We start from the raw sequence: 24687 nt of genomic DNA, 5'->3' as shown, positions 1-24687 counted from the left end.
GTGGTGGTGCACAACTTTAATTCCAGCACTGGGGCAGAGGCAGGCAGAACTCTGTGAATCTGAGGCTAGCCTGGTCTACATAGTGAGTTCTAGTCCTGGCAGGGATACCCAGTGAGATGCTGTCTCAAAACAAAACAAAACTGGACAAAGGCACATGGTATCTCCCTGTGTGGGAGAGAAGAAGAAATCCTGAGTGAATGGGTAGTGTTGATAAGAGTAAGGCCATGTCAAAAACTCCAATGCCTCAGACCCATATGGAATGACAAGACCTCCACCTGGTCCAGGCACTGATATTGACAGGGTGTGCAGAAGGTACCCACCACAGTTTCCTCCTCCCTGATGACCGCAGCCTGAGACTGCTTCCCTATAGAGATTTTCTACTGCGGTAAACTAACCTGCCCCTCCTTCAGCATATATAACAAATACACCGAGTCTGCAGGATGCTAGTGTGTCTCCATTAGAGCCCACAGTCCACTGGACCCCAGCTTTTCTGTACATGTGTCTGTCTTTCCTTCATTTCCCATCACCCCAGTGAGGTCAATCCTACGTCATGCAGGTCACGGCAACCCTGAACTCTTCTAAAATCCCGTGTCCCAGAGGCAGATGTTTGAAGACCCACTCAGAGCTATTCTATGCCTTCCCTTCCCTTCCAGTCTCCTGACCGCTCGCTCCGCAGCAAATGCTACATAGACAGTACGTTTTACTTCCTCATCTTCCCATTCTTCAACCTAGCCGGGCACTGGTTTATTCTCTAGACAACTGTTTTGATGGAGGATCAAAAGTAAGGCTAGTAACTCGTCTTGGTTTGCTTGGTACTTTTATGCTCTCAAAACGGAAAGACCCTCATGTTGGGGACCTGCTCAGTCCTGGACAAATCAAGACAGTGCCATATCAACTAAATGCAGAAGCAATTGCCAGGAATCCTCTGTGGTTTTCACTCATCTTACACATACATACAAAGCCTAGATTAAACACACATAGACTCTTCAGTTGTTTCTCAGTGGCCAGGGGAGTAAAAACTATTTCAACAATCAAATATCACATATTTATGGGGAAGTTAAGTTTCAAAGCAACCTAAAGCAAAAACTGGTTGTAACAATGACTGCTCATTACAAACCTTCAAATTACCCACAGGATAGTATGAACACAATGAATTTTACTAGATATTAAATGTCTTACAGACATTCAATTTTGGGGGTTACTTATCTAAATTGAAAGGAGACAACAGAAAAATCTCTGAGCAGATGTTGGAGTAGTCACCTTCCCTCCCCTGCCCCCCATCAGTTCAACTCATCCACTGTCTTCCCTCATTCTATCAGGTGGGCTAAAGCTCCGCAATCTTAACGCAAGGGAGCACATTTGTTTGCTGGCGTGAGTCTGAGGCTGCGCCATCTGGGAGAGGTGGGGTTAGTGTCAACCCTGCTGGTTGTCAACTGTGCACGTGATAACATGCTACATGTCCATCCTGCCATGGGAAGAAAGACAAGCTCCGCCAGCCTTAGAGTTAGCTGCCAGAAGTAGGTCAGTCTGTCTGCCAGAGTCTTAGGGCAGGGAGAGATTAGTGGAGGATGAGCAGCTTCTTCACGTAATTGATGTTGCTTACTGGACAGCTAATGTAAGAACACCTTGCTCCAGAGGTTAGCGAAGCCAGCCCAGCAGCAAAACTCTCTTGGCTGAGCTATGAAGGCAACCCGCTGGCTAAGCCACCCTCTGAAACAGAACGGACTCCCTTCTGGTCATTCCAAAGCAAGCCAACAGCAAAGCCGAACCGGATATGCATTAAGGAGGTCAGAGTGTAGGCAAGTATGCCGACTGTTTTAGTTCCTTATTTATTTGTATCTTCTTGAGACAGGATTCACTATGCAGCTCTGGTTTCTCAGAACTCTCTATGTAGATCAGGCTGGCCTTGAACTCACAGAGATCCCTCTGCCTCTGCCTCCTGAGTGCTGGGGGTTAAGGGCTGTGCCACCATGCTCAACCTTAAATAATATAGCTTTTTTTTTTTTTTTTTTTTTTTTTTTCCGAGACAGGGTTTCTCTGTGTAGCTTTGCGCCTTTCCTGGAACTCGCTTTGGAGACCAGGCTGGCCTCGAACTCACAGAGATCCGCCTGCCTCTCCTCCCGAGTGCTGGGATTAAAGGCGTGTGCCACCACTGCCCAGCCATAATATAGTTTTTAAAGGAAAGTAGAACTTGGAACCAGTGGTAGCTGTGGCAGCCAGATGCTAAACTTTAGGGTAGGTGAGGAGTCATTTGGGGCCTCACCATGTTTTCTTTCACGGTTCCTCTCATGGTTAACTTCTGGAACATCTGGATTACGGCCAAGTCTACAGTGTCAGGCCCAGCCCTTCACTCCTGCAGGCAAACTGAGCTCTTCTGAGGCTCATGCCTTCCTGTCTGTGTAACAGTCTTCCTGTGCAGTCAGCGATGGCCAACGGCTTTGCATGTAACCGCAGTTAGCGTATCTGCACTTAAATAAGGGTCTTGAAAGACAGTCACGACCTCAACTTAAGTAGCTCCCACTCCTGGGTGCTTAGCAGAGCACAGCACTTGACAGACAGCTGGTTTGAGGGCTCACGTCTCTCTCGCCCTCATCCACTGTGCTGACTGGGAAGTTCTGTTGGTTTCAGGAATTCCCTACTTTGCATGGCTTCTGAATTCAGAGTTAAGGCTCATTATAGGTCATCATGAGGAATCATACTTCATATTGATCGCTTCATACTGCGCTTGGTCAAAAAGGCATATGATTTTGGATAGTATTGAAATAATATCTATTTTTTTTTTCTATTTGCTTTTGTCAAGGATGAACTTGACAACTTCCCTTCCCCTAAAAAAGAGGTGAACTTGGTGGTTCTCAGAGTTGGATATCTAAATCAGCACCAGCTCTGGTTACTGGTTTGAAATCTAATTTCTTGGAACCTAGCTCAGATGTATTGAATTAGAAACAATGAAGAAAGGACCCATAAAACAGTTCACAAAACCTTCCAGGTAACCAGACACGTAGTTAAATTGAAGAACCACTGAGTTGCTGAAACGTTAAAATGTAAAACAGTAAAAAAGAATAGGCAAGACTCTCTCAGTGTGCGCCGCGCATGTGAGCTGGGCAGGAAACAAGGCCAGAGAGCACGTAATGTCTATTTTCAATTGTACCAGGAAGACACAAGTGAGTCCTGTCTTATGCTGGGATTATCCTCACACCACCCTGGTCTGCTGTACCTTTTTGCTGACCGGTCTTGGGGCCGCAGCTGAACCTGGAACATCGTTATTGCCAGAACCATAGTAAGACATCCGGCTGCAGTTGCGATCAGCAATCTGAAACACATAAACCATGACCCACGGTCAGCGACAAACTGGAAGGATGAGGCAGCTTCCTGGAAACCACCTCAGAACTCATTCTTTATTTTACGTCTTTTTCTGCAATAGAACCAAAATAACAGCCACATATAAATACAAGACAAAGCAAAGAAGGTAAATTAATGTCCCTTGCTCCTGAGATAATGGCGGTTAATGGTTTAGTGTGCATTGACATGGGATAAGAGTGCAGTGAAGACACAGGGGCAGCTTTGGAGGACGGTGAAGTCCAAGCACCGAGGACTGGGATTCCCCCAGGGGATAACGCGGGGTGCGTGGAGAGCGGCCATCCCACAACGGCAGTGACGAAAATCAAAAACGTCACCACAAAACCCAAGTAAACAAATAAAGAAAAAACCCACTAACTTCAGAGAGAGAAAGAAAACACCTTAACCAGACCAGGAGAGAGTTCAGAGGTCATTCTGGAAATGCTCCTGACTGGGCAGCACTCTATTCCCAAAGCAACACAGCGGATAGGAACCTGGGGTTAAGATAAAGAGAGCCCTGGAAAATTCTTTTAGACTCTTAAGTACCAGATAATTTATGAGGAGAGGGGAAGGAGGTAGGAGGAGGGAGGGAGGGAGGGAGAGAAAGAGGAGAGAGAGAGAAGAAGAAGAGGGGGGGAGAGAGAGAGAGAGAGAGAGAGAGAGAGAGAGAGAGAGAGAGAGAGAGAGAGAGGAAGTAGTAGGGAGGGATTTTGAGTGGCCTGGCCTTTTTTTTTTAAATTTTTTATTTTTTGCTTTGGCAGAGAGGAACGATGTGCTTTTTGAGATATGTCAGCAAGGAGAGAAGGCAGCTAGTTGCTACTCAACCTCTCTGAGCTAGCAGGTTTTCACCCCAGCCTTTGAATCTTGAGTTTTATTTATAAAGAGAATGATAGAGATTTAGTTAAAGCTCCCTTTAGTGGCCGCAAAACAGAATTCCCGCCAGCTGTGACCAGAAGCAGGCTGGTAACTGCAGAGTCACAATGGCTGACTGAATAGCAGTAGCTTAAGGTGCAGCCACTGTGCTGAAAATAGAACAACAGGAGACAAATAGGAACCTGCAGAGAGGAGGGATGGAGTTCAAAGAAGGCGGGGACACATGGACCTGAGATTCTAACTGCATCATCAACAGTGGACAAACCACTAGGATGTGCAGTCCAGACGGAAATCTTGTGGTTCTGTACAACAAACAGGTGCTAGGAAATCCTCTCTTCTCAGAATTTGACAGGAGCAGCAGCAGCAAGAAGGCGTTTTAAAGAGACCCCTGTGAGTCAGTGGCAAGGGGCCTCTAGAGGCCGGGTCCTTCTCTGCATAGCTCGCTCTGAAGATTCCAAACTGTGCAGAGCTCTATATGGAAGGAATGTCACAGACTGCAGTGAGATCCACTAGCTCCCCAGAAGTGGACAGGAAGTGTGTGTGGACCAAGATTCGATGCCAGGAAAAGAGGAGGGTCCTAGGAGACTCGAGGGCTGAACAGACCATGGCAGATAAAATGTACTATTCAGGAATGCTCTCGCAGCTGCCCACAGGCACCCTGGCACATAGTGACCAACACCGGCTACACACAGGCAGGCACAGGAACACAGGTCACCCGTGCACAAGGGCCACACGAAGGTAGGCACACAGGCTTACAGACAGACACACACATGCATGCTAGTGAAGGCCTTTGACCTCATGGCCATATTTACACAGAATGACATAAAAGTGCCACTCTGCAGAAAGGAGTTATATAGTGGATGACATCACCACCTTACTGTTAGTTCCCTAGACATCTGGTGCCAGCCACTTTGTGCTGACTTACAGTCCCCGAGACGTCCAGCATTAGCTGTCGTGGTTCATGATGGCTATCCAAATCAGCATGATGTCTAAAATGAACTGGCCTATATAGTCTTTCGTTCCCAACACAGTGGCAAATGCTGAAAGGTACTAGGATGCATGCCAGTAGAAAGCCTGGTGACAGTCCCTTCCGGTACCCACAGACTGAAAGTTAAAATACTGCCTGCACCATAAACCATACCACACTTTGGTTGTGGCAAACAACCAAAAGATCAATGTAGGAAGCACATAGTACCGCAAAGTTTCTGCTGTCAGCTGTGGCTCACACCAAACAACCAGAGAAGGACCAGTGAAATGGCTGCACAGAGATGGGATCAACACCTGCCCTCAAACAAGTGATGACATAAAGGTACTCCACACCTGCTTCTAGGCATGTGAACACAGAACCAGTAAGCATGCATACATAACATACATGAGACAATCTGCACCCGTGGACACACAGATCAGATCACACAAAGACCATTTGCTCCTGTGCTGTAGACTGTGCCCAGTACCCTAAACATGAATTCTGAGGATGTGATTGAACCACTAAGCTACAGCTCCAGTCCAGTGGGAAGGGAGGCACTGAGTCCTATTAAAATCCAGTCCCACATGATATTGGAATATTTCAAATGAAACAGGTGACCAACCAATCCAACCAATGACTCAATCCCAGATGTACAAGTCCCACTGCAGAAACATAAGAGAATTGAAAGTTCAAAGCAACACGACTCTTCCAATAATGACCAGTTTTATAGCAATGGGTTCCAATGGAAGAAAGATGAAATCCCAGACCAAGAATTTAAAAAGTCAGGCATGGTGTCATAGATCACTATGTTCCCCAAAGTTATCCTTCATAATTGAAGGAGAAAGAAAAACTTTCCATGAAGAGCACAAATTACAGAATTTTCATGCCCACTAACTTAGCACACACCAAAGAGAAAGATAAACATATCTATGAGGCCATAGGAAGGAATAAATCACACTCAAATATTAAATAAGCAAATGAGGAATAGAAAAACATTAAACACAGAAACAACAAAATAACAATAATTAATGTGTACCTTTCCACAACTCTAAATGTTAATGGTCTAAATTCTCCAATCAAAAGACAGAGACTACTAGATTGGAATTAAAAACAAGACCTATTTGTTGCTTGTAAGAAATATACCTCTTCACAATGCCTTACATGGCCTTAGGGTGAAAGCATGGGGGGAAAAAGAATTATAAGCAAATGGAACTAGAAAGCAGGCAGGGGTAACTCTACCAATATCCAACAAAACACACGTTAACCCAAATTAGTAAAAAGAAAGAAGGTGCACGCCTTTAATCCCAGCACTCAGGAGGCAGAGGCAGGTGGATTTCTGAGTTGGAGGCCAGCCTAGTCTACAGTGAGTTCCAGTATAGCCAGGGCTACACAGAGAAACCATATCTCAAAATAAATAAGAGAAACCAAACAAGAAAGGAAGAAGTAAAATTATTCCTATTTGTAGACAATATAGTTGCACACATAAAAGATCCCAACGTGTCCACCAGAAAACTCTTATGAGAGTTTACTTTTAGAAACGCACCAGGAAATAAAATCAATATACATCAATCAGCAGCTTTTCTATATACCAATAACAAACATTGAGACTGAAATCTGGAAAATAATTCTGTTTATAATAGTCTTAAAGCACATAGAAATAAATCTAACAAAGGCAGCAAAAGTCCCTTACAATGGAAATTTTAAAGCCTGGAGGATGATTATATAGAAAACAGAGAGCCCTCTTAAGATCATGGAGTGGAAGAATTAATCTAATGAAAACCGTTTTAATATTGAAAGAAATCTACACATTTAATGGTACCGCCATCAAAATTCCAATGACATTCTTCCCAGAAATAGGAAGAATGTTTCCCTGTCTCAAAACAAACAAACAAACAAACAAACAAACAAACACCCCAAACAAATAAACAAACCATATGAAATGAAAGCAGAAGGGAAGAAGAAGACTGTGTGTGTGTGTGTGTGTGTGTGTGTGTGTGTAAAGGGAACGGAGATGAGGGGGAGGGTATTTGGGGTGAGGGCACAAGCACATGATACACTTGAAAGAAACTGTCTTTATAAAACCCAACGTTGTGTACAATGAATATGGATGGCCATTAAAAAAAAACAACAACAAATTACAAAACATCAAACCCATATTAGTAGTTCTAAGTTAAAAAGTCATATGATCATCTCATAAAAGTGCTATAAAAGCATTTGACAGAGGTAGAGAGATGGCTCAGTGTTTAAGAGCACTCGCTGTTTATGCAGAGGATCTGAGTTCGGTTCCCAGCACCCACATAATGGCTCACAACCAAATGTAGCTCCAGTTCCAGAGGATCCAATACCCCCTTTTGGTATCTTCTGGCAACTGGCAACATGTAAATTAAATAAATATTTTATGATATTTGACAAAGCCAACATAATGGAGTCAAACAAGTACCTAACTAGTCATGGTGGTTCACGTCTACAAACTTAGCATTCAGGAGGCTGAGTCAGGAGAATAGCTGTGAGTTTAAGGACAGTCTGAGTTACATACTGAGTTCTAGGCTAACCTGGGTTTACAGAGACCCTGTGTCAAAAAACTGAAAACAGCCGGGCAGTGGTTGGTGCACACCTTTAATCCTAGCATTCAGGAGGCAGAGGCAGGTGGATCTCTGAGTTCGAGGCCAACCTAGTATTTCAAGCAAGTTCTAGGACAGTCACGTCTACACAGAAAAACTTTGTCTTGAAAAACAAACAAACAAACAAATAAAAATCTAAAACGACAGCAAAAAGATTTAAGTACCAACAGTTCCTTCAGTGTGCTGGGAGAGCAGGGGAAAAGCGTGAGAACAGTGCCCCACAGCGGTGCAATGTGGTACTACACCAAAAATCAATTGTCAAAACCCCTTTCGAAAGGGTACACTCTATTCTCTATTTGGACTAAATTTTCATCCCTTTCTACAAAATAATCAGAAAAACATTACCTTAGCATATATAGAAATTTAATATCTTCATTTTTATTAAAGAAAACATAAAATCAAGGCTGTCAGCAACACCCACAATCAGGCCTTGCCTATCCAATCAAAAAAAAAAAAAACAAAAAATGGTAGTGCTGGCCTCTGTTTAAAACAGTTTTCTGGGCAGTGGGGTGAGGGCATTTGATCACTTGCTCATTTCTGTGTCAAGCAATAATAGCAGCAACACATTTGTTGCAGCTTTTTTGGATATGCTAAAACCCACTGGATTATGAACTTTAGAGGAATGAACACTATGGCATGTGAACTGCATGTTTTTAAAATCCCAAATAAAACATTTATCAGTCATTGAAACTGTCAAGATAATGAAAAACAATGGCAGTCTAAGAAATTATTATATGCAAGAGAAGCTTAAGGAGACATGACTGAGAAATGCTGTGTGGACCCCTCGAGAGGATCTCAGAATAGAAAAAAAAATAGAAAACTGAGGAAATCCAAATAAGTATAAGCTGATGTTAATGACAATTATGCATTAATATTGGTTCATAAGCTGTGACAAATGTACCATCCTAGTATAAAACACTAACAACAAGGAAACTGAGTCACTGTAGCTGTGTTGACAACAATTGAATAAATGTTTGAAAATAGCTACAAGAGAGGACTCTGAGTGCTTCTAGCATGAAGAAACAATGTATGTCTGAGTAATGGACATATCAGACTGCCCAGGTCTGATCACGACACACTGTACACGTGGATTTAACATCATACTGCACCCACTAAATATGTCTAACTGTTCTGTGCAAATTAAAAATTAAAAACAGTAGATTCCAAGCACTTTGGAAGGCCTACATGAGACCCTAACTCAGAATAAATAAAACTAAACAAGAAAGTAAAGAGTGTCTACAATGTCACAGCTCAGCAGGAGAAAAGCTCCATGTGCTGTCGCCCAGAGGGGACTGTCACTATGGGCATTGTAACAAAAGACTCAAGACAGCTAGAAAGAGTATGTCAGTATTCTCCCCACAGAGGAAGGATGGATGTACGAGGTACTAAATGTCTTAAACACCCTGGCCTGATTAACATACAGTGCACTTATTTATCAATACCATACTATACCCAGAAACCTGTACAGCATGCATCAGCTAAAAAGCAAAACAGTGAGTGTACGTGGCCTCCAGGGATCGCCATGCCCCTACCTTTGAAGGCATGATGGTCTTAACTTCCTCGTCTGCTGCACAGTGTGCTCCAGTCAGGTCTGGGTTGCTGCTGCTCATCACACGGGCCTGCATCAGCTTTGAACTCACGGCGGCAGCAGATGTGCGTCCATAGGTGTGGTATCGGGGGTCGGGGATGACAGCGGGGCCACCTGTACCCCAGCAGTCAGAGACATGCCAAGAGACAGGACAGAATCAGTTACAGAGCTTGAGAAGGACCCAATAAGGGACGAGCGGAAGGAAAATGCAAACCTACCAGATGGGGCTTGGAAGGAGGCCTCATTGTCCTGCAGCCGTGAGGGGCAGGGAGACGATGTCGGGTGAAGTGGGCGGGGTGTGAGGTGGGGAGACGTGGGGAGGGCTGTGGGGAACTGGAGACCAGTTTGTCACTGCCACAAGGAACCAGACCCCAAGGTTGCCAGAGTTTCTGAATTCTCAAGCAAGATTAGAAATACGAATATTTTTGTTGGATCACTATTTAAAGGATGCAATTGTATAAGTCATGGAGGAAGGTTGTTCAAAATGAATCGTCCACAGGCATCTTTTGAGGACAGGCATAGGAAACATTTCAAAGTGAGTCCAACTCTGCTTTTAAAGTTGGACTGAAATGACAGATTTATGTAAAATAGGACTGAAGAGACTGAAAAGGTGCAAAGGGTATTTAGATGTGGGATTTTTTTAAAAAGTTCATTGATGATATTTTTTATATCATGTTACCAGACATTATAGTTTATTGCTTATGCAAATAACTAAGAAGAATGGTGGAATGGATTATTATTAATCTAGCGTCGGGGGATGAGAACTTTTTTTTTTTTATAAAATGAAAAGTTTCAGAACTTTCAGTGGTGTTACGACCACTGGATAGATACTGGATTTTGTTTTTGTCTTTACTATTATTCTAGAATCTGACACAGTCAACAGTTCTCCATCTTTAAAGCAGATCCTCTGATTCACTGGCAACAGGAGGGGAGGTCACTGAGAGATTAGGCAGACACAGCAAGTACAACATGAAAAGGGAGAAGGGAGGAGGGAAGGAAGGAGAAGCATCTAGAAACTTTCCAGTGCAGCACTTACATATGTTTTACTTTGAAAAACAAAACCGAACCTTGAATGTCATGGCAGTGGTATGAGGCGGGACCCTGCTGGGTCCCTGTCCCCTCAGGAAACACTACCTGACTTGGGGGCGTCCCTGTGCAGCTCAGGCAGCCGGAACACGTAGTGCACGTAGGAGGCCAGCAGGCAGTTCCTCCCATGTTGGTCCTTCCTCAGGTCCTTGCTGTTGTGCAGGCTATTTGCAATGGCCACCACAGACTCGAAGGCAAACTGCGAGAAGTTTGCTGAGGAGCCAAGAGAAACGAGAAGTTGGGGTAGATGTTCTCAGGCCAGTTAACAGTATGTCCTCATCACTGACCACCTTAGAGCCAGGCAAAAGAAATGTCGGTGGGAGACAGCTATGTTCCAGTCAGCTTCCACGTCCCAGCTTTGCTCACCACAGACATGCTCACATTCCCTCCGTGTCGCTCAAGCTGGCCTAGAACTCACTGCACAGAACTCTTGCCTCATTCTCCTAAAGTGCTAAAATTATAGGTATGGTAGCATAACCCACCACGCCTGGTTCACAGTCCATTCTTTTTTTCTGCCTTTGCTAAGAGCAGTTTCCCACAACCAGGACGTGTCCATGTCCATATGCCATTGCTCTCTAAACTCTGCTGAGAACAGGCTACGCAGTGGGTTCTGCAGATTGACATCATCAGCATCACCTTGGGCTTTATCCTTAGGCCCTAGCCCAGAGCAGCTGAACCAGAATCGACATCTCAACAGGATGCCCAAGGGATGTGAGGGCAATGCATAAATCTGTCCTACAACAGATTCTCATAAAGATGAATCTCAATAATGTACACAGGTTGTGACATTCTCCACAGCAGGTCCATGCACACTGTTTGGATCACACTGATCTGGCGCTCCAAGCCCTCCATCATTTGGCTTTAGGCAACTTTGTGCCTGTTCCCGCTCAAACTCGGCTAAGTCCTAGTGAGGGAGCCATCAGATGATCCCACTCTGTGGTCTCCCCGCCTTCCCTGATCATGCTTTCATCCTCACCTGGAGTGTCTTCCTTGCCTCCTGCCACTAAATCACACTGGCCACCAAGTCAGACCACCCCTTCTATGCTCAGTGTCCCCCACGAAGCCTGCAATGTCCACCCACTCCCCACCACCCCGCCCCGGCCCAGTGATAGGAATCCAAACCGTACCATCCTGAAGCTGTGCCTGCTGGTAATTTAGCCTCCCCGTGAAGGCTGGAGACCATTCCCAGATCTAGCGCACTTCTCTCAACTTTAGTGCCTCCTCCTTCCCACACTGTGCCTTCCGCAGTAGTGGCCAGAGCAGAAGCAGGTGCCAAATGAACACTTGCAGACTAAGTCCTTCATTATCTTCATGTGTATATTTGTGGATTTTGTTGTTGTTGTTGTTGTTTGTTTGTTTGAAGTGGGGTTTCTCTGTGTAATAGCCCTAGCTGTCCTGGAACTGGATTTGCAGACCAGGCTAGGCTCAAACTCATAGAGATCTGCCTGCCTGAGTGCTGGGATTAAAGGCATGTGCTAACATGCCTGGCCATGTGTATATGTGTGTCCACATGTTCCTGTCTGCCTGTGCATGCAGAGGCCAGATGCTGACATTGGATGTTGCCCTCAGTTACTCTCCACCTCATTGTTTGGATAACATGCCTGAACTTGCCAAGTAGGCTATGACAGCTGACCAGTGAGCCCCAAGTATTCTTGGCAAGTAACTGAACTACTGCTCCACCCCCAAAAGCTTTAATATTAAGGATCCTATTTAAAATCATTTTAACATTTATTTGTGCGTGTGTGTGCACATGTGGAGTTCAGACAACAACTTTTGGGAGTCAGTACTCTCCTTCTACCACGTGGATCCCAAGGATCAAATTCAAGTCACCAAGCAGGCTTGGAGACAAGCACCACTATTTGCTGAGCCATCTCACCAGCCTAAGAACCCATTTTAATGTTCTTTCTCTCTCCCTCTCTCCCCCCTCCACTCCCCTTCTCTTCCTTCAATAACATTCTTTACGTTTATTTATCTTATTTGATGTGCATGAGTGTTTGCCTGCCTGCATGCATGTGCACCATGTGAGGTCAAAGGAGCCATCAGACTCCTTGGAAGGGGAGCTACAGATAGTTGTGAGCTGGGTGGGTGCTGGGAACCGAACCTAGGCCCTTTGCAAGAGCAACAAGTGCTTTTATCACCAAGCCATCACTCGAAGCCCTTCTTCCTTTCGCTTTTAAACATGCACGGAGTCTGACCAAACAGTCCTGGACTCGAGTTCACGACAAAGGTGCAAAGATCGCTCCCAACATTGCTGGGGGTGTGGGAAGCCAAGCTCCATTAGGCAGAGCTGTGTGGCCTGGCCACGCCTCCTCCCAGCCCACGGCCCTCTACCTGTTTGGCCAGCGATGACCATGGGCTGCACAGAAAGCTGGAAGAGTTTGTCCAGCACCAGGTGTAGGAAGAGCACCAGGGGCTCCAGGCGGGAGGAGTTCAGGCAGATGATGCTCAGCTTCAGCTCGTGCTCCAGGGAGCTCTCCGTGATCTTCTGGTCCAGCACGCGGATAGGGAAGGTCACTTGGCTCTCCAGGGAGTGGCAAAGGGTGAAGAACTTCTCCAGGTGGTTGTCCTGGGAAGGCAGAATAAGGCAGAAGGCGACGCTCGTGAGGTGTTAGTCTTTCAACATTCACCCAGGAATTTGGTACACCCTCTTAGCCAGTGCCTCAGATTAGAAGTCTCAGTCCCGGATGCTTCCAGCAAAGGTAATGGACTTCTTTGTAGAATGTGCTGTGCAAGATGGGATGGGACTTTTTTTTTTTTTGTCATTTTGTTTTTTGAGACAAGGTTTCTCTGTGTAGCCATGGCTGTCCTGGAACTCACTCTGTGAACCAGGCTGGCCTCGAACTCACAGAGTCTCTGCCTCTCAAGTGCTGGGATTAAAGGCATGCACCACCACCGCCCAGCTAAAATTAGATCTTTAAGCAACTATTTATCAAAGAAAAAAATAAACCAGGCTTCACTCCATAGGCAGAGTTGGTGCACTAGGTATCACAGGCCAAGAAAGGGGGCTAATGAGATGCATAAGCCAGCTGCGGGCCTTGACATTCCTTACCTGGGTGTGAACAGAAGAAACAGCTTGCACTTCAATATTAAATACCCCCTTATGGCCCTCAGCCCACTTAATGGGAGGATTCTGTAAAGGGACTTTCTGTGTGAAAGAGAAAGAAAGACAAAAGATTAGCAATGTGCTTCCCCTTTCCAACTGTTAACACGCAACTTGTCAGTGAACGGCAAGGTTCTACCAACAGAGAACTCTCATAGCTGGGAGTCAGAGTTCCTTCGTTCAAGTTCGATTCTACACCAAACGAGTTATTTTCACACTGACAAGTCAATCACACTCCCTGGCCTTAGCATTTGTGCAGATGCTAGGAGAGCTGAGCTGGGCCATCTATCTCTAACCTCTTATTCAACACTGATGCTCTTTGACGCTAGGAATGTAGTTAAATGATCTCCCCATTAAGCATGGTTGTCAGGACAGACACTGAAAATTGGAATGGATTTGAACACCTAAAATAACTTCTTTTAGCAAAGTGTTTCTAAGACTGCTTGTTCATTACGCTTCTTCCATGTCATCTACCACCATCCACTTCCTTAGGCCTTAGAGAGAACGCTTTGCCTCAAGCTCCCACTAGCATTATGTTTCTCTAGACTCTAGGGTCTGGAGAGATCAGGCAGTGCTGGAGCAAGGAGAGCCCAGCCTGGGTTTTGTGCCTCTTTCATCAAAATGGTAGGAAGCACGCTATGTTTGCAAGGGTAGGAGGAGGGTGGTGGTGGGAGATGGGACCCACGGGACTCTCGGAAGGTACAAACTGGAGCCCAAGCTTACAGAGCTCTAATTGGCCCACGGGGTATCGGACATTGTTGTGAATTTGTTGTTAATGTTTAAAAATCAGCACAGTTCCTATAACAGACCACTTTCTAACTTGAGAGCTGGAAGAATACCAGCCTCGTCTCCCCGCACAGTTCCAGGCTGTGGAGCAGCCTCACATAAGTGACTTGGGGGATTCTTGTAGACACTGGAGTTTGCATTTGTAACCTAAAGTAGTGGCATTCAATAGAAACCCAATAGGAATTAATATTACCTTTTCACTTAAAGACAGAGACAGAGACAGAGACAGAGACAGACAGAGAGAAGACGTATGTACATACAAAGGACAGAGAATAATGTTAGAGAGTTGGTTCTCTCCTACTATGTGGGTCCTGGGAATCAAGATCAAACTCAGGTCATCAGGGTTGGTGGCAAGTATCCTTATTTTGACTGCAAAATTTTTAAATTGTTGAGAAGCCACATGAAAGAACCCGTGAGGGCAATTTCAACAGACTATTTCACTTAACACAGTACGGCCCACTCTTTCTTCAATGAGAAGTCATACAAATTATTAATAAATATTCTTTTTTTCCCAATACCAAGACTTTGAAATCCAGCCTATATTTTACACGAACAGCTCAGAGTCAGAACTAGCCCATTCAAGATCTCAGTAGCCACCTGCTGCTACTGCTGTATTTCATAGTGAAAGGCAGGGAGGCCTGAGGGTGAGGCTGTAGGCCAGAAAAGAAACTGATATTTACTTTAGCATTATTTACCTCCTGAGAAGCACCATTTCAATTAATGTCCGCTGCACCTATAGTCAGATATGGACTTCACTTCATCTTTGAGAGTCAGAGGAGGTAAGTGATATGCCCACATTCACACAGTTGGAGAGTGCAAGACTGCGATTTGGGATTTGGATTTGTGTTAAAAACTCAGGTTTAGCTGGGCGGCGGTGGCACACACCTTTAATTCCAGCACTTGGGAGGCAGAGTCAGACAGATCTCTGTGAGTTCAAGGCCACCCTGGGCTACAGAGCAAGATCCAGGATAGGCACCAAAACTACACAGAGAAACCCTGTCTTGAAAACAAACAAACAAAAACCCCCTCAGGTTTAGACAGGTATGGTAGCACATGCTTGTAGGGAGGCAGAGGTAGGAGGATCAGGAGTTCAAAGCCATTTTAGGCTACTTGGTGAATTTGAGGACAGCCTGGGCTATACAAGACCCAGTCTTAAAAACCATTTTTAATAATTTCAACAAAGGAACAACAAAACCTCAGGTTTTTATCTATGCTTTTGAAAAAAAAACAAAACAAAAACCAACCATAGAAGTCCTACCAAATTAGAATGTGGAGTTTAACAATTGAAAAGCAGGGTTGTTTTTTCCTGGCCTTTAATGACAGCTCACTAGGCTGCAGACACCGGTGATCTTCCTGCCTCACTCACACTGGGAGGACAGCACGCACCACCTTGCTTAGCTCTGGAAAAGCAGTTGTGAGGGTTTCTGCAAGGTGCTGTACACCGAGGGGTACAGGCGAATTGGAAAGAATATCTCCATCCTCAGGCTAGCCTGGGGTGTCCAGGAGAACAGCTTTAGTGTAAAACAAAGGGAAAGAGCCAGCCTGGGGGCGACAGAAAACGGCAGGGAAGGAAGACTGGGAAGGGTCTATCTAAATGGAAGGTCCTGGAAATTTCTTCAACTTAAAACCCCAAAGAATAAAAGAACTACAGGCTACACGAAAGGTAAACCAACCAACACCACACAGGCCACATCTGGACCCCGATTCAGACAAGTATGAAAACAGGATCCTTGTGGGGAACAGGAAAGGTGGTTGCTGAATGGGTAAAGGATGGTATTCAGGATTGTGTTAAATTTTAAGGTCCACCAATAATACTGTGAAGGCTAGAAAAGGAATCGTCTTTTCATGATACATGATAAACTATTGATGATTAAGATGATTTGCTTAGAAATAATACTCACCGAGGTAAACCTCTACTGAAAGGGTGAGAGGCCTGATAGTGGGCTGAGAGTCACAGGAGTCTCTTTCGACTATGGTATTGCCACAGACTGCAAAGGCAAGAGGAGCAGCCAAGACAGGAAGGGCAGGGGCTCTGGAACTGGCATCTTTACAGTCCAGCCCCCTGGCTGTGACCAATGGCCCACAGAGGAACTGCTGATTCGGGCCTGGACACACTAGGAAAGGATTCTTGACAGGAACAGTGTCTGTCAGGAGTGGGCTCAACCTGACTCCTAATCTACACAACTGAGGACTGTAGACAGTTCAAGGTAGCCTTGCCTCGGGTGCACCTTGTGTCTACAGAACAGTCTGCTGTGGTGATGTCCGAATGAGGAAAGCCTCTTTCACTGCCAGACACCCCTCCCACCCTGTTGGAACAATGTGCTCTCAGAAAACACAGGGCGCTTGGAGATGACAGCCCTAGAGGAACCCCGCAAGTCACCTCAGACCTCAGACACACCCTCGGCCATGGGAAGTGGGTGTGGGGAAGCCATCCTAGGCCACAGCTACAGCGCTGGTTACCTCGGCAGAATGTATGGAGTAGTTGGGTGGCAGTTTTTCCAAGGCAACCGGGAGACAGTAGGATCCGGTTTGAAGACGTTCGTTTAGGAGAATCGGCAGCCACTGAAACAGATGATGTCGAGAGCAAAGTGGTTTTTATGGCTGCGCACAGCCCTGGCGGTTTATCAAGCTCACAGCCATCAAACACGACTAAACGACGATTGGATATTGACCAGGTCTCCTTCTGCAGCAGTTTCAATCCACTCCTCTGCATTGTAAATTCCCTGAGAACTCCTGAGATGGTAATGTCAATGATTTGCTGCTCTCTGGGCCCAAGCAGTAGCATTTCTTTTTTTTCTTTATGGCCAGTATTGGCTCCTGTCTGAATATCAATGTCCTGTTTACCTTTCATGTTTTTTTTAAAGAAATAACTTTTTCCCCTGAAGAGCTAATTATATATATGAAGCACTTAAATTTGGAAATAACAGATATTGCAGTGCCTTTTTTCTTAAATAAATGAATATCCGTTAAAGATTACCACCCACCAGGTTTCCATCTGAGCAACCTGCCATTCTCTAGGTAAAGCCATTTCTACTCTGGGCTATAATCCAGACTAGCACATTTTACGGCTCCTGACAGGAGACAAGCAAGGGGGCAGACGGACACACTCTCTGCAGGGACCTTGGCTCCATCGGCACATGTGTGTGTGGGTGTGTGTGTCGGGGTGGGGTGGGGCGTGGAGAACAAGCTGGAAGCAACTCACCGAATACCCCAGCAGACTTTCTCCCGAGGATCCCTGCTTCTGCTGACAGCTGATGTGGTAGAAGGTGAACAGGAGGTGGTGATTCACTGTGAGCTTGGCGGGGAGCTTGATTTTCACTTCTTCGTAAAAGTCGGGAGACCTGTATCAAAAGCACATTGGACACAGATCACTTTTCGGCAAAAGAGTGACTCCCCAAGTCCCAGGCACAGCACTGCCTATGCTTCTGAGCTATCGAGCGCCTGCATGCTGTGGCCTGGAGGCCAAGATGACACTATGAGAAACATTCCAGCACATAAAAAACGCTCAGAGTCTGAAGGCTTTGCTAGAAAGGACTTTACCTGCACAATGGAAAAACACAACTTAATCTGGAAAGAGGATGAGGTTCAGAGTACTGCTATGACCTCTTTTCCCATCTCAGCCCCAAGAACAGGACTGGCATGTGGCTGTCCTCGCCAATGACTGTGCTAAGGCTTCACGTGCATTACCTATTCAGTGACAAGCCTGGCCAGTGTTTACACGAAGCCCCTAAGGGAGTCTAGTTATCAGGCAAGATGAAACCCTAGCTGACATCACAGAGATGTCCCTCCTCAACCTGTGAGGTGTGAATGAGGTTAGAGGGTCCCATCACTCACTTTACTGACAAAATGGAATATACCATTTTTCCTTTGGTTGGCTTAAAGTAGGTAAGGGGCAGATGACAAGATGACCCAAGAGAGCTGGGCTTTGCTTCTGGCCCTCTTTGGATCTCAAACCAAGTAAGAAAATACTCTTCTTTATTTAACACTATATAATCTCTCTATCATCATTTTTGAAATAATTAAAATAATATTAGATTCCTGAAGAGCTTCTCTCCTCAAAGTCTTAGTTACTTGGAAAAATTGTGCATTGTCAACACAGAATTATAGAACGGGTATAAACTCCCTCTGCCCCTCAGTCCCTAGGTTGCAAAACTGTTGGGAAAAGCACTCATGGAGTTCAAAACCAACCCCCACCCCAAACCTGGGAGGTGGTGAAATAATTGTAGCATATGCTCAAGACTCTGAAATATACTCACTTGTTATGGTATGTAATTGCTGTGTACACTTCCTGTAGAAATTCAGGCCCGCTGGACTTCCCAAAGATAACCTGTTCATCGATGGAAGGAACCAAGTTAAGGGTGACTTGTGACTCTACCAAATCATCTGCCATCCCATCAACAGGACACTGTGTTCTCACAGAGTTGCGGTTTATAAGTTAAGACTGAGTCCTACAGTCAGCGCGATCATACAGACTAAAAGTGGGGTAAATTGAGTAAACTGAGGCTTCAAGAGACTAATAGTGACCAAGGGCACAGGTGTGAGACTGGAAAACCGGAGGTCTCGTTACTGTCTCAGTGCACAGACACAACACGACAACCTCACATTCCTGTGTCCTTAGTGAGAGGCTAGGATCTTCTTCCCTCCAAGGACATGGCCTTGGCCATGTGGGAGACAGCCGTCTCCACTGCCCTGGCCGCCATGAGTAGATAGATACCTCATGGAGTCTGCTGCAGCACCAACAGCACAGGGTTTGACTAGTGGCCTTGCTCCTGGGCAAAGGAAAGAGCCTTTTGCTCTCGATGCAGCAATCCAGAGACCAGGCCCAGGGTGTGGTGAGTGGAGAGCTGGCTGAGATTTCCCGCCACCATCCCTTGGCTGAGTACATTGGCCACACACAGGATCTGCACAGACACACCTGGAGGCCCGAGCAGGAGCTCCAAGGGCTAGGGCAGAGAGGATGAGGGGAGTCCTCCAAACCGACCTTTCCTTCCAAGCACCCCCTCTTCAACCTTTCCTGCCACTGTTGCAAGGGGACACCTTGCATCAGAGAACGGGTGGGAGAGAGGAATGGCTTTTAGAAAGTAGAAATATGAGGAAAGGAAGCACTGGGAAGAAATTACTCTGGGTGGTAGTGGCACACACCTTTAATCCCAGCACTCGGGAGGCAGAGCCAGGCGGATCTCTGTGAGTTCAAGGCCAGCCTGGGCTACCAAGTGAGATCCAGGAAAGGCGCAAAGCTACACAGAGAAACCCTGTCTCAAAAAACAAAACAAAACAAAAAAAAGAAATTACTTCTACCAGAAGAGGATGAGGCAAGAAGTCAGGACCTTTCCCTCCCTTCACTCTGTGCTCAGGCTTGCCCCCAACTGCGTGTTGCAGAGGATCAAACCCAGGACTCCCATGCATGCTGGACAAGTATTCTATTAGTAGCTACAATCTCAGCAGACTATTAGCTGCATTCCATTACTTTTGCTAATAGCTAACCAACCATGTAATTTACTAGCAAATTTGGGCATCTGGGGCTTCTCAGATACTATTCTAGTCTGCATTATTGGTTTATAGTTTGCCTCAGGATAAAGATCCATTTCTAAATGGTGTTGAGGTGGTGTTATTACTAGGCTATGCTTTGGATTGCTGTGTAAATGGTCTCACACACACCTAAGTGCACATGTGGGAGAAATTCAGCCAAACAGTGAGCACTGAGCCACCCTCTAACTTGTAGTGTATTAGAACGGCATGGCTCCATGCAATGTGGGGAGACCCTGCAAGGTCTTTCAGTCCTTTAAAGTGGTCTTCATTTCCAAGGTGTGACATCTCACAATGGCATCATTTGGGAAAGAGACATAGGACAGATGCTGTTTCTCCACCATCATCCCAGGGACAATACTGGACTAGCCAGAAAGGTCCCTGCATGTGTTGATTAGGCTATGTTGGAATGAAATACTCTGTATGTGGCTCACTGGTAAAGCATTTGTCTAGCATAATCAAGAGACCTTGGCGGGTGGTGAACATACTCTGTATACCGAGGAACTCAAGATTTCATCCCTGCAAATGGACAAAGAGAGCACAGCCTGCCTGAATGGAGGCAAACACTACCCTCTCCTTACCGGCATAGCGTTGCTGGGGTCTTCTCCACACATAAACTGGATCTTTATTGTAATGTTCCGGGCAGATGCTAGTTTGTTAGCAAAGTTCAGTCTCTGTGGGTAGACGTAGAGAAGATTTCTGGAAAAGAGAGAAGCCCATAATCAATAATCAGTATCTAGAGTCCCCTTCTGCTCACAGACCAACACCTGAACCTGAGGTCTGAAGTAAGGCTGTTGAGCTGAATCATCACCTGCCCCTGAGACCCTGGCCATGGTAACCACGGCGATATCTCACAAAGATCATAGGGATCTGCCACCACCTCAGAAAGCAACTTCTGGACCGAAGCAGAAACAGAAGTGGATGCTGGTTATTGACATCTCACTAGAAAAGAGTAAATGAATACAACAGTCAAGTTGGAGGCAAATGAACAGCCGAGTGGACCTGCTTCTGATGGACCATGCAGAGTGTCCCAAGGAGGTCATTTAAGATCAGACGAACAGAGGGAGCCAGATCAGGGACAGGCAAGTTCATGTTCAGAGATCCCTGTCCTACTCTGCAAAGAGGATGGGAGGGGAGTTCTCAATATTTCAAAATGTGGCTATCTTCTAAGCTAAGTAGACACTGCAGTAGAAAGGCCAGATTTGGGAACTAGGCTGATCCCCATCCCAGTTTTCATAGTCTAGTTTTGCTTTCAGAATAAATTTGAAAGTTTTATTGTGTAATATATTTCACTGGCAACCAACCATTAATAGAACAAAAACATTTCACAGACTATCATCAAACCTCACTTAGTTTTCTGTAAGTATTAAGGCTGAGTCCATTAGCCTTGTGGCATTGAAAGCTGCCTCCCAAGCCTGTATTCTCCAGTCTGCCCTACACCTTCTAAACCTAGTGCTCTGGAGTGTTAACAGGCAACTGGAGATGAGAAGGTGGTGAGGTGACCAGACACTGCTGGCAAAGCTTGGAGCAAATTCAGATAAACAGGCAAATGTGCATTCTGAGTGCCGTAGAAGGACAAGGAGTCTACTCCTCTCCCCAATGTTTAGACCTCAGAATCCATTTTATTTGGCTGAACTTTCTCACATATATTTCACACACACACACACACACACACACACACACACACACACACACACACTTCAGAATTTTAACGTTCTAAGAAATCACTTGGGGGAAACACTGAAATAAACAGAACTGGCTATAGAAGATTATGTCATATCCAGGAAGAAGTTATAGCACAAGGATTCTTCTGAGCTAAGTGGAGGAGTGTATACCTGTAACCCTGTGCTAAGAGGCACAGGCAAGATGATCATTAATCACTGCAAGTCTAAGGACAGCTGGATCTACAGAATGAAATCCAGACCAGCCAGGGATACATAGCACAATTCTGCCTCAACAACCACAAGCAAGCAAAATAAAACAAAAACAAAACCCAAGGATTTTCTACTCAAATATCTTGTAGTAAGGAATGCTGTCAGGTAATTCAAGAGGAAAATCAATATTTGGAACTCTCAAGAACACAGGAGTTGTTGTTTTGTGTGTAAAGTTCAAAGGTCACAGGGGTAAATACATAGCATTCCTATGCTTTGTTGACCCTTGTCTCTCTCTAGACTGGGGACTCACTGGGGACAGGATGGGGGTGAGAGTCGTGCAGCTGGAAGAGTTGTGTAGCCTTTAGAGGCCACTCTGACTTCACACTAGTATCACTACTCTGACTCAGTGGCAGCTGGAACACCCCTGGATTTTTGCCCTTTGTTTTAAGCTGCCTTCCATCCTGTTCTCTTGTCGGCTCTTATTCCTGTCTGCACTGAATGCTTCTTACATTCAAGTGAAAAGCAACGTAAGGCAACAATATGAATTTAATTTCAATGGCCAGAATGTTTAATGAGCCTACCCAGGAATGTAAATGAGGGACCACAGCACAACAGGATTGGTTTAGAATTCAGGTTGGGAGGCACCTTGTGCTAGCTAATGTTTTCTAAGATGAGGAAAATCACAGCCTTGTGAGATGAGGTGAGTCCACTCTGTGAGCCAGCCGCTGAGAGGCAGAGGACCCAACATCCACCGTGTTTTTTCTCTACCCTCTGCTGTCTCAGTGGTACCTGCCAATCTGGTTCATCAGTCAGAGTAAATTTGATACGGTTGAGGCACAGGTGCAATCAAGAGTGGACACTGGTATATTAACGACTGAAGACAGTTTACGCTAGTGCTAAAGAGGTGTGTGTGCATACATATAATGGTTTATAAACATGTCTGTCCGTGGCTCATCCTTGCTCATCTGCACTACCACCACTTCAATCAAAGGGTTAATAAATAGTGAGCAGCAGGGGCAGGAGATAATGCTGGAGCCAGGGAGCAGAGATTGTAGCCCATCTTTGCTTCTTTTACCTGTAAGGCTTTGAGAGGCTTTGTTTCTAGAAAGTTAGACTTTCCAGAGCCTCAATGGGACTAAAACATGCACCAACCTATAGGCTGTGGTGAGTCTAGAAACCAAGTGTGCAGGAGGAGGGGTAGGCAGCGGTCTTGCTGCAAGTTCCAGGCTGAAAATAGACAAAACCTGAGTACTTGCAAAAAAAGCAGGAGCTGGGAAAGACCATGGGAAATGAGAAAAAAAATAGTTTGATTTTGAGATGGGGTTGGTGATAATTTTATTTTCTTTCTGTTACTTCCATACACAGCCTGCAATAAAGTAATGCTATTTAAATGCACCTTTTTTAAAAGGAGAAAAAAGTGCTGATTTTATATTGTGTGGGCTGTCTTCTGAGGACCACGACTGCCGGCAATGTATGCTACCTTTGTAACAGAGCAAGATGGGCTTAAGTTCCTTTCCTGACACGTAATAAAGAAGGTTGAGGTCAACTGTCACATTCAAGGATGTCTGAGAACTGCTGTGAACATGGTAACATATCCATCTAGGATCTAGAAGAGCTCAGCAGAACTGCAAGCCACAGCTGTCTGCCGAGAGGGAATACATTTCTTTTCTTAAGGTGAAAAAGAAGAAATTGTTTTTCCTGTTATTAGCTTTTTTTTTTTTTCAAACCCTGAAACATACGTGTTGATTTAATAGCAAACTAGTGATAACACCCTGCATTAAAGCAAATGGCTAGTACTGGATCCTGCTGGTATGATACCAGAATAGCCTCACATAGAAAAGCTCTCTGCTTTCTCAGATCATCACTGTGGCCATTTCAAAGTAATTTCTTTGTCTTTGGCTGTGTGTTAAAACTCCCATTTTTTGCAGAGACAGAGGCAAAGATTTCAGGAACTGTTTCCTATAGTCAAAACGCAGCTGTCCCTAAGAGAGGCTCTGTTGCAAAGAGAAAAGCAGATGCCCTTCAGCTCTGCACCAGCCAGAGGGCAAGACTGGTTCCAGCAGGGTGATGCTCAAACGCCTACTAACGTCAGCATCTGTGGTTAGCTGATGGCTTTTATGCAAGAAAGTGGCGATCCAGATGCATTATTTAAGAAAGGTGATTTTAGTTTGCCATTCATACTTCGCTTCCAGGAAAATCTATTTTAGATGTAATAAGAGTAGCTGACATTACTTCACATTTACTGTGCACAAGTGTCAGACAGACTTACATACACAAAGAAATTGGTGATCTCAAGGCTCAATATTAAGTTTGGTTTTTGACAGTTGTTCTACGTGGTCCTCATTGGCCTTGAACTTCCAAACTTTCTGTGTCATTCTCCTGGGTGTCAGGAAGATTACAGGCAGGTGCCCTTAGGCCACGCTTTCAGAGCTCACTTAGTATTTTATGTGTTGTGGAATTACTTAGAAAACCAACAAACCTAATGTTTCCGTATTCTTTGAAGTGGAAGTATATGTTGTAAACACACACTTACAAGTTCTCTACAATCCTGTCATTGCCAGTGGTCCAGAGAGGAGCAGGAAGCAATCAACACCAGCATCACCTGGGAGCCAGCCCAACAGGCACCGTGCCCAACGCAATCAACTTCGAGAAGCACTGGTCCAAAAGAGCTGGTTTACTTGTAATCCGAAGACATAGGAAGCCCGATGGTTGACTGGCATTTTTTCCCCCTCTTATTTAGGCTATACTCCTGGGAAGCTCAAAGCCAAATCTGTAGCTCACTGTTTGAGAAATTGCCAAAAAACCTTTAAAAAAATTGTATATCAACTTTGCCCAGGCTTAGAGTGACTTCTCTTCCTTTATTTCCCCCAGTCAACCTGGGGTGGTTCGAGTGAGAATAGCCCCAGAGGCTCCTGTATCTGAATGTTCGG

At 45.2% G+C, this 24687-nt stretch overlaps 1 protein-coding gene across 3 annotated transcripts in view; it reads right to left on the bottom strand.

Moving 5' to 3' along the window:
• The window catches only part of Dock8 (dedicator of cytokinesis 8), a 201826-nt gene that overhangs the window by 64981 nt on the left and 112158 nt on the right, over positions 1-24687 (bottom strand). For all 3 annotated transcript variants that reach the window (XM_028894144.2, XM_037205379.1, XM_037205382.1), the window contains 9 exons: positions 20465-20582; positions 18614-18684; positions 17560-17698; positions 16818-16919; positions 13521-13616; positions 12803-13037; positions 10520-10684; positions 9330-9499; positions 3215-3310 (listed from right to left, as the gene is read on the bottom strand). In XM_028894144.2, the coding sequence (XP_028749977.1) occupies positions 3215-3310; positions 9330-9499; positions 10520-10684; positions 12803-13037; positions 13521-13616; positions 16818-16919; positions 17560-17698; positions 18614-18684; positions 20465-20582 (1192 nt within the window). The remainder of the gene's footprint in view (positions 1-3214; positions 3311-9329; positions 9500-10519; positions 10685-12802; positions 13038-13520; positions 13617-16817; positions 16920-17559; positions 17699-18613; positions 18685-20464; positions 20583-24687) is intronic.

The sequence above is a fragment of the Peromyscus leucopus genome, chromosome 1 (assembly GCF_004664715.2).
Source record: "Peromyscus leucopus breed LL Stock chromosome 1, UCI_PerLeu_2.1, whole genome shotgun sequence".
In the NCBI taxonomy this organism is placed as follows: domain Eukaryota; kingdom Metazoa; phylum Chordata; class Mammalia; order Rodentia; family Cricetidae; genus Peromyscus; species Peromyscus leucopus.
The sequence above is the reverse complement of the archived record's forward strand: the minus strand, read 5'-3'. Positions and strand labels throughout refer to the sequence as shown.